The 15778-nt window shown below is 34.5% G+C and overlaps 1 protein-coding gene across 3 annotated transcripts in view; it reads right to left on the reverse strand.

Annotated features, from left to right (window-relative positions):
• Nucleotides 1-15778, reverse strand: part of ATAD2B (ATPase family AAA domain containing 2B) — a 157156-nt gene that overhangs the window by 121593 nt on the left and 19785 nt on the right. For all 3 annotated transcript variants that reach the window (XR_013441620.1, XM_078056034.1, XM_078056033.1), the window contains exons 2-7: nucleotides 14288-14439; nucleotides 8277-8326; nucleotides 7766-7919; nucleotides 6181-6283; nucleotides 5229-5337; nucleotides 2137-2253 (exon numbers count right to left, since the gene is read on the reverse strand). Coding sequence is in view for 2 of the 3 variants with exons in the window: in XM_078056034.1 (XP_077912160.1) it covers nucleotides 2137-2253; nucleotides 5229-5337; nucleotides 6181-6283; nucleotides 7766-7919; nucleotides 8277-8326; nucleotides 14288-14439 (685 nt within the window). In the remaining variant the exon portion in view is untranslated. The remainder of the gene's footprint in view (nucleotides 1-2136; nucleotides 2254-5228; nucleotides 5338-6180; nucleotides 6284-7765; nucleotides 7920-8276; nucleotides 8327-14287; nucleotides 14440-15778) is intronic.

Here is a 15778-nt window from a genome sequence, read left to right on the forward strand (position 1 = left end):
TTACAAGAAAAATGAAAAAATATGTCCAAAGACTTGCACATGAATGTTCCTAACAACTTTATAACAGCAAAATACTAAAAACGTCAACAATCCAAATGTCCATCCACAAATGAATGGATAAACAAATTATGATATATCCATACAATGGAATGCTACTTGGTAATAAAAAGAAACACACTAGTGTTATTTTCAACAACATGGATGAGTCTTACAATTATCCTGAGTGAAAGAAGTCAGACAAAAAAGAGTATATATTGTACATAAAATTCAAGAAAATGTGAACTCATCTATGGTTAGAGAAAGCAGATGAGATGAGTGGCTGCCTGAGGACTGGGATGGGGATGGCTCCAGAAGGTTAGGAGCAGATTACAAACAGGCAGCAAGATATTTTGGGGGTTGATAAACATGTTCATTATCTTGATGGTGATAATATTCATAGGTATATACCTCAGGTATGTCCAACTTGCCAAACTGTACATATTAAATATGTGCAACTGCAGTAGACTGTATTTCAATTATACCCCAATGAAGTTTTTTTTTTTTAATCTAGAAAAACAGTTCACAATCTTTTTTTCTATCTTTACATATCTCCCCAATTATCAACAGGGCTATCTGTGACAGTGACTCCTAACTGGTGTAATGTCTGCATACCAAGTCTGCATAAACTAGAGGCAAGCCTCTAGTGAGATAACTCTGATCCACCCCTTCCAGAAATTCAATCATCATTTTAGAGCATAAGAGTCTAAGTATAGGGGCGCCTGGGTGGCTCAGTCAGTTAAGCGTCCGCCTTCAGCTCAGGTCATGATCCTAGAGTCCCGGGATCGAGCCCTGCATCAGGCTCCCTGCTGAGCAGGGAGTCTGCTTCTCCCTCTGCTCCTCACCCCACTTGTGCTCTCTCTCTCTCTCTCTCAAATAAAATCTTTTTAAAAAAAAAAGTCTGAGTATAAATACTTCATAAATATCTCAGTCCTTCCTTAAAAACATTATGCTAAGTGAAATAAGCTAGACACAAAAAGTCACATAAAAGCAAATCTATAGACAGAAAGTACATCAGTAGTTGCCAAGGGCTGGGGGGAATCAAAGGGTAGAAATAATAAAATGTTCTGGAATTAGACAGTGGTGATAAATGCATAATTCTTATAAATACACTAAAAACCAATGGATTAAAAATCAGCAAAACCCACCAAAAATGGTGGATTTCAGGATACCTGGATTACTGTATCTCAATTTTAAAAAAATTGTAGGGATCAATAATGATGGAATTTCCCAAGAGATGGAAGAAAGTCAATAAAACAGCACTTACAGAACTGATTACCTGTCATTATCTTAACAGCATTAAGATAAAAGTTTCCTCCTTAATAAAACAAAAACAACAACAAAAACCTAGGGTCATCTGGCTGGCTCAGTCGATGGAGCATGAGACTCCTGATCTTAGAGTTACAATTCGAGCCCCACGTTGGGGGTAGAAATTACTTTTAAAAAATAAATAAACATATAAACCTAGATTATTGGCCAAGCTGCAGTCCTGTACCAGTTTTGTGACTTTGGCTAAACTACTTAACCAGTTGGAACACAGATATACTTGCCCTAAAAGAACTGCTGTAAATGAAAGTGTTCAATGAAATCTAAAGTATTACATGGGTGTTATGCACAAACAATGAATCATGGAACACTACATCTAAAACTAATGATGTAATGTATGGGGATTAACATAACAATAAAAAAATTAAAAAAATAAGAAAGAAATCTAAAGTATTACAGAAGTATGAGCAGTATTTATTACTAAATTTAAGAGTCTTTAAATAAAATGTACATGCTGTATGTAATTCTATATTGCAACTGCGTACTTCAACTTTCTTTCAGTTGTGTCTGTGAACATAAGTAAATATAAAAAAATATGACTGTAACTACAAGAGATTCCATTCTTCTAAATTCAGCAACACTAGAGGCACCTGGCTGGCTCAGCCGGTAAAGCATACAACTCTTGGGGTTGTGAGTTCAAGCCCCACATGGGGTATAGAGATCACTTAAAAATAAAATCTTTAAATTCAGCAGCACTGATTTTTTTTTTTTTTTTAAAGGGGTGGAGCAGAATAAGCTACTCAACTACAAAAGAAGTTCTTCAGCATTTCTTACCTATTGGAGGTGCTTGGTATCGATCCACTGTTTTCCTTTGTCTCAAATTATACGGTCTATCATTTTCTTCTCCTTCTGCCTCTTCAACTTCTATATCTCCATCCTCCTCTTGAGATTCTAGTTTCCCCCACACAAAAGAAAAGAATCACTGTTTTAATCCACAAGGATTGGTTAACTCTAGAAATGAGTATTTACATTTTGTCTTTTAACTCTCTGCACAGCTGACATTTAAAAGTGTCAACAGGGTGCCTGGGTGGCTCAGTTGGTTAAGCGACTGCCTTCGGCTCAGGTCATGATCCTGGAGTCCCAGGATCGAGTCCCGCATCGGGCTCCCTGCTCAGCAGGGAGTCTGCTTCTCCCTCTGACCCTCCCCCCTCTTGTGCTCTCTCTCTTTCATTCTATCTCTCAAATAAATAAATAAAATCTTAAAAAATAAATAAATAAATAAATAAAAGTGTCAACATTGTGGGGCGCCTGGGTGGCTCAGTCGTTAACTGTCTGCCTTCGGCTCAGGTCATGATCCCGGGGTCCTGGGATCGAGCCCCGCATCGGGCTCCCTGCTCAGCGGGAAGCCTGCTTCTCCCTCTCCCACTCCCCATGCTTGTGTTCCCTCTCTCACTGTGTCTCTCTCTGTCAAATAAATAAATAAAATCCTTTAAATAAATAAATAAATAAAGTGTCAACATTGTATGATACAGCATATGTCAATACAATCAAAAGTCAACGTAGATAGATGCAAAAAAAAAAAAAAATGCCTTTCCTACAAATAATATAGCTCTCTGCTAAATAACCTAGGTATACTTATGATCTTTCCATTTCTTTGGTCATACAAAACAGTAATAGAAGATGAATCAAAATTTGCATCAAACTTCATTTAATGGCCAGTTATCCACCAGTGAATAAGGTTAGTATTCAAATACCACTTGGTAGTTCAAAAAATATGCTTACAAGCTAATTACTAATGTTACAGCAAGAGCAATTTTTGTTGGTAGTATAATGGTTTGTTAGGCCTGCTGACAACAAATAAGCACAAATTAGTTCTATTTTGATAGGAAATGCAGGTAGGAATTGGGAGGGAGCATGAAGCCAATTTCTGGGGTGTTAATGGTTCATTTCTTGACGGAAGTGATCACTTTATAATTCACCTAACTATACACTTAAAAAATAAATTATAGTGTACATAAATCTTAAATGTTTATTTTTAAAAAGTGTTTTGGCTCGGGATGCCTGGGTGGCTCAGTCGGTTAAGCGTCTGCCTTCGTTTCAGGTGGTAATCTCAGGGTCCTGGGATCGAGCCCTGCATTGGGCTCCCTGCTCAGCAGGGAGCCTGCTTCTCCCTTTCCTCCCCCCTCGTGCTCTCTCACTGTCTTTGTCTCTCCCTCAAATAAATAAAATCTTAAAAAAAGTAAACTGTAAATAGATGTCATATCATAGTTATAGCCAAACCACTTTTTATTATTTATTTATATATATATACATATTTAAAGATTTTATTTATTTATTTGAGAGAGCAAGAGAGCACACGAGCGGGGTGAGGGGCAAAGGGAGAAGCAGACTCCCCACTGAGCAGGGAGCCCAATGCGGGGCTTGATCCCGGGACTCCAGGATCATGACCTGAGCCAAAGGCAGACGCTTAACCGACTGAGCCACGCAGGCACCCCAATTTACAGTTAAAAATAAAAGTCTGGGGTGTCTGGCTGGCTCAGTCGGTACAGCATGCAACTCTTGATCTCAGGTTTTTTAGTTCAAGCCCCATGTTAGGTATAGATATTACTTAAAAATAAAATCTTTAAAAAAAATAAATAAAACTCTAATGTAAATTTATTGGCTTATGGTTCCCAAATGCAATATGCTTTGTGATTAACTTTTACCACAGGAATTGTCAATATAACACAACCATATTAAGGAATAGGAAAAATTTCAAAACCACCAGTGATACTGACTGAAATAGGAGACTAAAAATGCAAACATCTGAAAGCTTATTCTAAGCTTATAAAAATTTTTATTATTAAGTTCTAGAGAAAATCAGTAAATACAATATTATTATCTAAATGAATTACTTATACCCAAATAAGTCTCTTTAAATCCTCAAAAAATATTAAGTTTTGAGAAACACCTGCACAATAATATTGTGGGAAGAAATTCTATATATGGCAAATCTATTCTGAAAACTCTACAAAGGTGTTCATTTAATGAAAAGGCAAAAGTCACATTATAAATCTGTCTCACCTATACTGATTTTCTCCAAAGGAAGCAATATAGAGGCTCTAGCTATAACAACAATAATATTTGCTCAATAAAGTACCTTCATTAGAAATATCAGCTCTTCAAAACTCACTAACAATATATTAGAGAATTTGAGAAATAAACCCCTTCATCTCCATCTAAGCTATACAAATAGTAGGAACTGGTAAGATATCCTGGTAAAATACAACTATCCTGCATTTACAATATACCGAATCTTCTGAAAATCCATTTCAATAAAGATTAACACCTAAGAATTGAAATCTATAGGTGTACTTACTAGTCATTGATTTATAATCTTTGGGGCAAATGTACTTTCATCATGTTCCCAGCTCCAGCCCTACAAATTCAGCCAGGGTTCTTCAGTTCAGAACCCAGACAAGCCTCAGAAAAGAGCAGTACAACCCCCTCCACTAACATGAGCAGGCCCTCTTTCTCTGAACCTCACCATTCACTTCTCATTCCATAACTAAATTTGGGACCCAAATAATCAGAGATTCAGAGGATATAGATAGAAGGCAGATAGAGGCTTCCAGTTAGACGGTATCTAAACACAAAAGAGGCCTCACCTAACAACAAATCAGCCCATGGCAAATGCCACACCAGATTAGGTCACTTGAGGGCTACTAATAAGATAAATTACATAATGACGTAGAGTATAAAGGCATTTTTCCAGATGAAAGTGAAAACTCAGAATGCCAAATAAAAATTATTCCAAATTATACAATATAGAGCTCTAAAGCCAAAAATCACCCACCCAGCAATATTACGCATATATTACCTGTATATATTTTTCCTCCCTCCCACCTGAACTTTGTAGTATTTACTTCACAAGGTACTTTACAAACCTTCTTCTTCACCCTCAGTAGAGACCTCATGATGATTCTGTATCCCATAACTATTTCTTCTCAGTGATTTTCTTCGCCTTTTCACTCTTGAATACATATCCATGTTTTCCTTTTAAAGAAAGAAAGCCGTCAAATATTAACATGGAATTTATTCCTATCTATAAATATCATTAACCCAATGGTACATGACCACTCTTGAAATTTACTGAGTACCTATTTGAAGGCACAGATTCATGAAAAATGGAGGTTCCTGAATTCAAAAAATGTAAGGGACAAGAGGAAAAATAAAACAAATATTTGAAAATTTAAAATTACAATGCCATGAACATACTTTCTCCCTGAAGCAAATTACAGCCTACTACGATGGAATAAGACAAGTCACAGGTAACTATAAAACAAGGTAAAACAAATTAAATGCCATAAAGAAAGATACAATGTACCATAGAATTCAGAGAGATGCTGCTCTTGTTGCTGAGGAAAGGGAAGGGAGGCAGCATTTGAGATGAACCTTGAAACAATGGTAGGACTGCAGCAGTCCCTAACAGGAAGTATTACCAGAAGTGAAGGATAAAGGAACAAGAATGATCTGTTTATATTTGGGCAATGGTGTGTGAGAAGATAAAGCTGAAACCAGATTATGAAGGTCAAGGTGTTTTTAATTAATTCAGTACACAATAAAAAGAACATTAAAGGTTCAAATCAGAAAAGTAACAGAATCAGAGTGGTAATTTAAGATGACTCTTCCGGCAAAAGCACAGAGGGTCTTTTGGGGAAGGTTGTGGCAAGCAGAGTAAGGACAGAAGAAGAAAACATAAAATCCCAAACTAAGGTAGAAAAAAGAAAGGAACAAATCTGTTAATTCAAGAAAATCCAAATGCTGCTCACCCTCCCTTTGAATTCCTCAACCAAAATAAAAAATATTTGCCAAGGTTGTTAAAGTTAATATACTCACAAATTCTGTATCTGTCCACATTCTAAGTCGTTCTACTTCTCCTGACCGACGATTCCGTCTGATATTAATGTTGTCCATTTCCTGTAGTACAGCTTCAGCAGTACTACAATCACATAATAAAACTAGGATTTAGACAACTGTGAAACCACACAATGTGTCATACATGTAAAAGGCTCTTCATCAAAGCATAATCAAATTATCTTTGATATGTAACTGTACATGGCATCCCAATTAAATAACTTTCTGAATCAGCATCATCAGAAGATAATGTCCCCCAAAAATCCAGAACATCTTTTACCTTAATATATTTATTATAATAAAACTTATAAAATAGAACATTTGTTATAATACTCCAAATATTTGGGGCACCTGGCTGGCTCAGTCAGTACAGCATACAACTCTTGATCTCAGGGTTGTGAGTTCAAGCCCTATGTTGAGTGTAGAGATTACTTAAAAATAAAATCTATGATACTCCATATATTTAACTCCACAATGCCACTATAAATGACTACCAGATCCAATGGTAGGCAATGAAAAAAATTTCAATATTTTTATTTGAAGATAGTGTTAAGAAAATTTATAGGACAGAAAATCTATAAAAAGTTTAAAGCTGGGGGGAGGAAGGCAAAAAAAAAAAAAAGGTTAAAGCCAGGGGTGCCTGGTTGGCTCAGTTGGTAAAGCGTCTGACTCTGGGTTTCAGCTCAGGTCTTGATCTCAAGGTCGTGAGTTCAAGCCCTGTGTTGGGCTCCAGGCTAGGCATGGAGCCTACTTAAAAAAAAGTTTAAAACCAACATAAGGTTAACTGAACAGATACTTTCAAAAATTAGACAACACTGACCTCTACGAAATACAGGCTAACATTACCACATTTTATCTTTTAAACACATTTATACAGCACTTACTGTGTGTCCAGATAATGATCAGCGTACTTAACTAATACTTGAATTTGACATTACCGGTATAAAATATAATTTCCTCTCTTGTAAAATAGGGATTATACTGACCTCCCTTCTCTCCAGGTCATTGCAAGGATTAAGTAGGATAATTTATCATCTGAGAAGAATAAAATTTCATTGCATGGAGACACTGAGCAATCTGCTAGGCTCATTCACTAACTATATCCCATATACCCAGTCTCAAAAGACCTTTAATTCAAAATCTTGACTAAACAAAAGTATACTTACTACACATCAATAATGGAATTTAATGTTGCTTGAAAATTGTCAAAAATTGTTAATGAGCAAATGTTAAAGGACTATAATAGTAAAGACAGAATAAAATTACTTTTTATATTATTTATGCACAAAAACTTAAAAAGGATGAGAAAAATTTAGCTATTACATAAACTATTAAATCTAGTAAATGGACTAGAAACTGATAATCATTGCTAACCACTATTAATTCAAATTAAGTTTTAAAATAATTGCATTTATTACTAAGTCAGTGCTTAAGTTATTTTTTAAAACATATCTAGCTTAAAAATCACTGATTTTTTTGAAATCTGAAATCTGATTTTGAAATTTTGAAATCTGAAAAATTAAATAAATAAATAAAATTAAACTGCTTACTGCATAAGCATTCATACCTATTTACTAGTTGATCAAATAACAAACTCTGGTTCACACTTTCAAATCTGTTTTTCCTGGAACGACAACTTTTTCTGACTTCCATGTCACCATTTATACAAGAAAGGTCCCCATCTCCCTTCTTTTCCCCTCGAAGGGGATGGCTTCGAAGGGCTACAAGAAGAGAGAGATTTACAGTTCAAAGTACAGAGTATAAAAAGAAAAAAGAAAAAATACATCAAAAATTACTTATAAAAGACTACAAAAAATTTAATATTACCTCTTAAATGGCTTTAATATCCAATAATCTAAAGTTGATAACTATTTACAATCTGTCATAATAATTTTAATAATTTCATTTGTACTGATTTCTCAATGTTTAACAATTACGTAAGCACTATGACTGAAATCCAGTCATTTCCAACTGTATGCTGAACATACTAGTAAATCACTGTTTTATCCCGCTTTAACACTTACTAACAACATTAGTAAGAATTTCAATACTAACCAGTTTCATAACAGAATACTCACATAAGCTACTATGTCCGTTTGGTAATGTAGCACCAGGCTGAGAAGTTAACCTAGAACACAATTATATTTAATATGCAAACACATCAACATTCATTTAAAGAAGCAAGAAACGCAATACTGGTGGAATCATTTTAATCTTTAAAATGTCAGTAATATTACTTTTTTCAGAGTAAAGATGACATTATTTTATTCTAAGATTGGTAATATACCAATTAATAAAATATACTTGCTATGAGTCATTTCATTACTTCAAGAAAAGCTTTAATAACAGATTATAAACTGAATTTACTCTGTCTCCAACTCTATAAAGTCCAAAGAAGAGGCTGAAGCCTAACAATGTACCATAAAGTTAACTGATACCATAAGCAGCAATGGTTAGAGACATGCGTTATTGGTTTTGGTTAACAAAGTAAAAATCAAACAACGACAAATTTATTCAAACAATAAACTGTGCAGGGCGCCTGGGTGGCTCAGTCATTAAGCGTCTGCCTTCAGCTCAGGTCATGATCCCAGGTTTCTGGGATCGAGCCCCGCATCGGGCTCCTTGCTCAGCAGGAAGCCTGCTTCTCCCTCTCCCACTCCCCCTGCTTGTGTTCCCTCTCTCTCGCTATGTCACTCTCTGTTGAATAAATAAAATCTTAAAAAAATAAAATAAAATAAAAAATAAATTGTGGGAAGAATAAAGCCCTTGAACATCAATACCGTTTAATAATTTCTCCAAAATATTTTATTACACAATCTAACCTGATAAATGAAAACTTAGCTAATTTCTCAAAATAGTCATCATACAATTCTCCCTTTTGGGTGAAGGAAAGCAAACGTTAATTCAGTAAGAAGATACTTAAATGGTCATCAAAACATGAAGACTTAAAAAAATTCACAGTATGGGGACGCCTGGGTGGCTCAGTCATTAAGCGTCTGCCTTTGGCTAGGTCATGATCCCAGGGTCCTGGGATTGAGCCCCACATCAGGCTCCCTGCTCAGCGGGGAGCCTGCTTCTCCCTCTCCCACTCCCCCTGCTTGTGTTCCTGCTCTAGCTATCTCTGTCAAAAAAAATTTCACAGTATGCTTTTGTGTAATTAGAAAGTAAAAAACAAAAACTAAATTGCTACATAATAAAAGAACTGTCGATGTAAACTTACTAAGGTATTTTTTAAATACCCAATGATTATTATTTTCAAAAATTAAAAAAAAGGGAAAGGACCATTCAGAAAATAGTAAATATAGGATTATCTTCTCTTCTATTATCTATATGGTTTGCACAAAATTTTCTTTTAATGGAAGTATACTTGATACACAATGTTATTATTAGTTTCAGGTGCATAACACCGTGATTCAAAAAACCTATACATTATGCTGTGCTCACCACAAGTGTAGCTCCCATCTATCATCACACAATGCTATTACAATACCATTTACTGACTATATTCCCCCATGCTGTATCTTTCATCCCCGTGACTTACTCATTCCATAACTGGAAACCTGTATCGCCCACTCCTGTTTGCAGAAATTTTCTTAACTAAAATATTCTAATGTTTTGGGTTACTCCACCACTCTTCATGCTAAATTTTAAATGTTAAATATTAAATATTAGTTATAAATGCCCTTGCCTAATAAAGGTCAGAGCTAGGATGACTAAAGGATATACACAAAACTAAAACTGTTGTATGTACTTATACTATGAAAAACGCAAAAACAAAAAACTCCTGCCCTCCCTTCCCCCAGAAAACAACAAAAGTATCTCATTCTAATATGGTACACCCCTTGGAAAGTATTTCATTTTTAGCACCTTTGTACACAAAGTACACATAAAGTAATGAAATTGGCATATTAACATATCTTTCCTTGGAAAGATTATGCATATGAAATTTTCTGGAACTCACTTAAAACCACATAGAAAAGTCAATTTTACTACTTCATAAATATACTTGGCTTTGGACCCAACATAATATTAACTCAGTTTGATCAGTTTATTTACAAGTCTTGGCTCCAAATGAATTTTAGCGTATGCAAAATCAAATTGTTGAAATTGTACATACTTAAATAATTCAAAAACATAAGATGCTAATCCTGAAATCATTCTACAAAAGAAATCTAAAACTTTTCTCAACAATAACAACATCACTGAAAAAAAGCACAATAAGCTTTTTGTTCCTCTGAAGAAGACAATGCTTACTTGGCTTTTATTTCATTGCTAATGAAAGATCTGTTTTAAAAAGGAAAAATAAAAACTTATTCTTCAATCAATCCAATTATCTTACAATCATAGATTACTGTCATCCTTTTTCTATTACCATTTCTCTTTATAAAGATGAAAAAGGAGACAGAATATTAAATACCTGAGTATGGAAAGAGAGAATACTGGGATTTTAAGAACTGGCCTGCCTATATAATAACATAATATGCCTAAAAAAGTTTTATTGGGTGCCACTCAGTTGGTTAAGCAACTGCCTTTGGCTCAGGTCATGATCCTGGAGTCCCGGGATCGAGCCCCGCATCGGGCCCCCTGCTCAAGCGGGAAGCCTGCTTCTCCCTCTCCCACTCCCCCTGCTTGTGTTCCCTCTCTCGCTGTCTCTCTCTGTCAAATAAATAAATAAAATCTTTAAAAAAAAAAAAAAAGACCTTAACCAATACTACCTACAATTTTATGTGCCTCAGCAGTTTAACAAGTGGTTACATTTCTGCCTAACCTCACTACTCTCTCATCATCTGACCACAAAACAAAATTTTCATGCATACTACATTTAAGTGTACAGTTAGTCTTATCAAAGATTTAATTTTAGGGCGCCTCGGTGGCTCAGTCGTTAAGCGCCTGCCTTCGGCTCAGGTCATGATCCCAGGGTCCTGGGATCGAGCCCCACGTCTGGCTCCCTGCTCAGCGGGAAGCCTTCTCCTTCTCCCTCTGCTTGTGTTCCCTCTCTCACTGTGTCTCTCTCTGTCAAATAAAATCTTTAAAAAAAAAAAAAGGATTTAATTTTGTCTGTATCTTAAAGCATGTGTTTCTATTATTCTAGAGACATTAAGTGCATGTCACATTCTCTAGGGTGCCTCCTCCAACAACACAGACAGACACGTGTGCACACGTACGCACACACAGCATCCCAGTTCAATAAATGTCTAGTAGCTAAATAAATATCAGCTGACAAAAATGGGATTCTTTACTCAAAATATTTGTAAGCTGTAATAGCTATCTAGGCTAGCATGGATATTTGTGAATTTCTACATATAAGATAAAGAAGAATATATAGTAAAATTTTTAACCAAAAAAAATCCTTATTTTATAAAAAATTATCATAATTATGTTGATAAACTTGAGCCTTTAAATATATAAGCCCCGATTTCTCCCCAAAAGAAAACTCATAATCTATTTCAAATCATTTATGAAAACTTCAAAGTTCTAGTTCCACTTTTACCTCTATCTTCATCCAATTACCGAGCTCTCAAAAGTTATTTCACCAATCAACAGTAATTAAAAAAAAAATTAGCAGTCTTGGGGAGCCTGGATGGCTCAGTCAGTTAAGTGTCCCACTCTTGATTTCGGCTCAGGTCATGATCTCAGGGTTGTGAGATTGAGCTCTGGGTCCGGCTCTGCACTGGGGGTGGATCCTGCTTAAGATTATCTCTCTCCTACACTGCATGTTAACTAATTGAATTTAAATTTTAAAAATGACATAATATTTAATTTAATTTAATTTAAAAAAGATTCTCTCTCTCTCCTTCCCCCTGTCCCTCCCCACCTGCCTGAAAAAATTTAAAAATTAAAAATTTAGCAGTCTTTACAAAGTCCTTTAGGATTCATTATTTTTCAGTGAATACTAATTCTTATCTATATTCACTTTCCCCAAAATGAATTACATTTGTAACAAAGCATTTTTGTGAAAGAAGCTTAATAATTTTACTTCAGATGCTCATAAGACCTTAGGATTACCAAAATAAAGGAATCGAGATTCTCAGGCTCATGACATAAAAACAAACACAAGCTTCCAAATAAATCCTGATTTTTGTATTTATACTATCTCAAAATCTAAAATATTTTTAACTACAAGCTTTCCTCAAAATTCAATTCTGTTGAATCTAATAACAGGTCAAATGGTGTCTTCTTTTCAGGTCATCTGAAACACCAGAACATTCTAACAGTGTGGCACTTACATTACTAAATGAAAATTAAACTCAAAAAAACTTTTCAAATTGTTATTCTTCTGCCAAAATATAAATAATAAATTGTTAGTATTCATTATTTCTTAAGCTTTTTATTCAAAATGTACTTAGTATTTTTTTAATAAGGAGTATCACACTAAGGCACCTAAATGAAGCAAAACTCTCTCCCCAAAACAATTTTTGAGGCTTTTTTTATACAAAAGACATAATCAAGGGCGCCTGGGTGGCTCAGTTGGTTAAGCGACTGCCTTCGGCTCAGGTCATGATCCTGGAGTCCCTGGATCGAGTCCCGCGCATCGAGTCTGCTTCTCCCTCTGACCCTCCCCCCTCTCATGTGCTTTCTCTCTCATTCTCTCTCTCTCAAATAAAGAAATAAAATCTTTAAAAAAAAAAAAAAAAGACATAATCAAGATCAATTACACAAAGGCCTTCTGAGTGGCTAAGATGCAGACAATCAAGTGCCCATCATATACTCAAACTGTTAAAATTATCTTACAGTGAAAGGTAAAACTTTGACACTAAAAGAACAATTTTAAGAAACATTTATCTAGAAAAAGAAGCCTGATTCATTCATTTAATAAATATAGGATACAGATTACAACAGGTAGATCAAGTCTAGAAGTGTAATTAAAGGGCAGTACTCATTTTAAGTAACATCATTATAGCGACCTAGATCTGTTTTATCTCACAGATGAATGAGTGTGGGAAAAGAAAAATCAACAGGCTATGATTCAAGATTTTCCTACTTAGCTCCCAGACAATGCAAAATAAAAAACTTATAGTAAGTGGTGCATCTTCTGGAACATACTGAAATAGGTAAAAAACTCTTCAGGGACTAGTAAATGTATACTGCCTATCAAAGTCTATATAACCCCAAGATTTTTTTTCATTAAAGAGTAACAGTATCCAGGGGCACCTGGGTGGCTCAGATGGTTAAGCATCTGCCTTTGGCTCAGGTCATGATCTCCTTCATGGAAGGACTCCTACCTCAGCGGGGAGTCTGCTTCTCCCTCTCCCTCTGCTCCTCCCCCCGGCTTGTGCTCTCTTTGTCTCTGTCTCTCTCTCAAATGAATAAATAAAAATCTTTCAAAAAATATTTAAAAAAAAAAAGAATAACAGTATCCAGAATTTACCTATACATATAAAATCAGATAATTTTTAAATACTTCGAGGAGGAAAGAAACCAAAGGATTTCCCTTTTACTTTTGTTTGTAGTCAGCACATCATCAGCACTTCTACATCAAAGACTGGAGAAAAGAGAAGCTAAGAATTCTGAGTTCAAAGTTTAAATCCTTTCTGTGTGTGGTGCCTATCTTATCTACATTAAATTATTATTATTTACTTTGGTAAGTGTGTAAAAGTTTTCCTGATACATACCGAGCCAAACCCAAAGCAAATTTAAACTGACAACAAGCAGACAAATGAAAAGATTTCTTTAAAAATTAATTTTTATTTTATTACATGTTAGTATATAATTCAAGTATAATATTTAATAATTTTAGAAAGGGGAGATTTTACTTTATTTTCAAATAAAAATATACTTCTAACCAAATATCTTTATTTAAAACTTCCAGGAGTATAAGTATGTACGCATATTCAAGACCTATCGAAATCCTTATTCTTTTAGTAATAATAGTTTCTATTATATACTACATATTTTTATATAACAAATATATTTTATGTGATATTTAGAAAAAATAAAAACACATACAAAATCATAAAACAAGTTTAAAAATTGATAAGTATTTCTAGACAATAGTGGCTTTACAATTTAAGAAAATTAGCATTAATATGAGCCCTGAATCATATCAAATTATTCATGAAAAAACAGTGGATGAGTTCTCACTTCTCACCTGGCCTGTCCAGTTGATATGTTCCATTCCTCTCGCTGACCAGTACCTCGTGATTTTGATTTGTCTTTGCAAACAGAATCAGGTTGTTTCAAAGTGCGTTTGGCTGGAGGAGACACGTGGCTATCACTTAAACTACCATCAACTTCAGCTTTCTGAAAGACAGTTAAAAATGAAATTATTCCTCTTAAAACACTGAATTCCTAAATTCTTGATAAAGTACAGTATTTATTCAACCAATAAATATTTACTAAATGAATCACTCTATAAGTATAGCAAATGTAATAATCTGTAAATACAGAAACAAGGGAGTTAGATTACATTTATAATCAGAAAAGTATAGAGTTTGTTGTTTTACAATAGTTTCAAGCCTACACATCTATACCCATTTATCTGTGCATGAATAATAACATACATGTGTACACCAAGGCTTCTAATTCTAATTCTACACCTTAAGTTTCTTTCCAGACTTTCCGCTTTCATGTTTGTAAAGCTCTTCTCAAGGAGAAACATGGCTTCCATTATCTTCAATACATTTATTTATTTGCTTTTTTAAACAAATTAATAATTTGTTTAAAATAACCAATTTCTCAACCAGAGACCTCCAACCATCACATTTCCATTTTTCCCTCTCCAGCTACATGTCCTCAGATTAAGAAAGGTCAGTATCTGCACAGCAGCTCTCCTCTTCACCACTCAGTTCATTGGATATTGGGCAAGTGGGTAAGAGAGCAGAGGGAAGATGAACCTTTACTTTAGAGATGATTTAATTCAATGCTAATACTTAATCACTTGATATTATAGATCAGTATTTCAAAGGTATATATGATCATTTTCAATATGCTACCAAATAAAGTTTTATTTCCTTTTATACAAACTTAAGAAAAATATAAGAAATATCTTTTTCATAAATGCACATTTCTAAATCCTATTTTCCCAAAGCAAGACAACTACTTTACACAAATAACTAGTCAAAATGTAGCCATTAGCAAACAAACTTAAGAAATACTTGTAATAGGGGCGCTGGACTGGCTCAGCTGGTAGAGCATGACTCTTGATCTCAGGGTCTTGAGTTCAAGCCCCATGTTGTACTTAGAGCTTACTTTTAAAAAAAACAAACAAAAACTTGTAATACTGTATATGTTTAAACGTAACCAAGTATAACATATAGATTTAACGGTTCACTTACTAAAAAATATTTTACAAAAAGACCAATTTCTAATTTTGTGGTGTTAATACAATTTGCCATGAGCTAGTTTTAAAGCCACAAGACCACATTCACACTAAAAAACACAAAGGGAAAAACTACTAGATATTCAAACATCAGAGTGTCTATAATTAAGGAAAATAAACATATTAGTTTTTTTGTATGTATACATATACAATACATATGTATTGTACATATACATACATTTTTTGTATGTATAACATACAGCATCACTTATTAGTTTAAATTACCAGGAAAAACTGGTTAGCTACTTCCAAACTATCCTC

Source organism: Halichoerus grypus, chromosome 10 (genome assembly GCF_964656455.1).
Source record: "Halichoerus grypus chromosome 10, mHalGry1.hap1.1, whole genome shotgun sequence".
NCBI lineage: Eukaryota > Metazoa > Chordata > Mammalia > Carnivora > Phocidae > Halichoerus > Halichoerus grypus.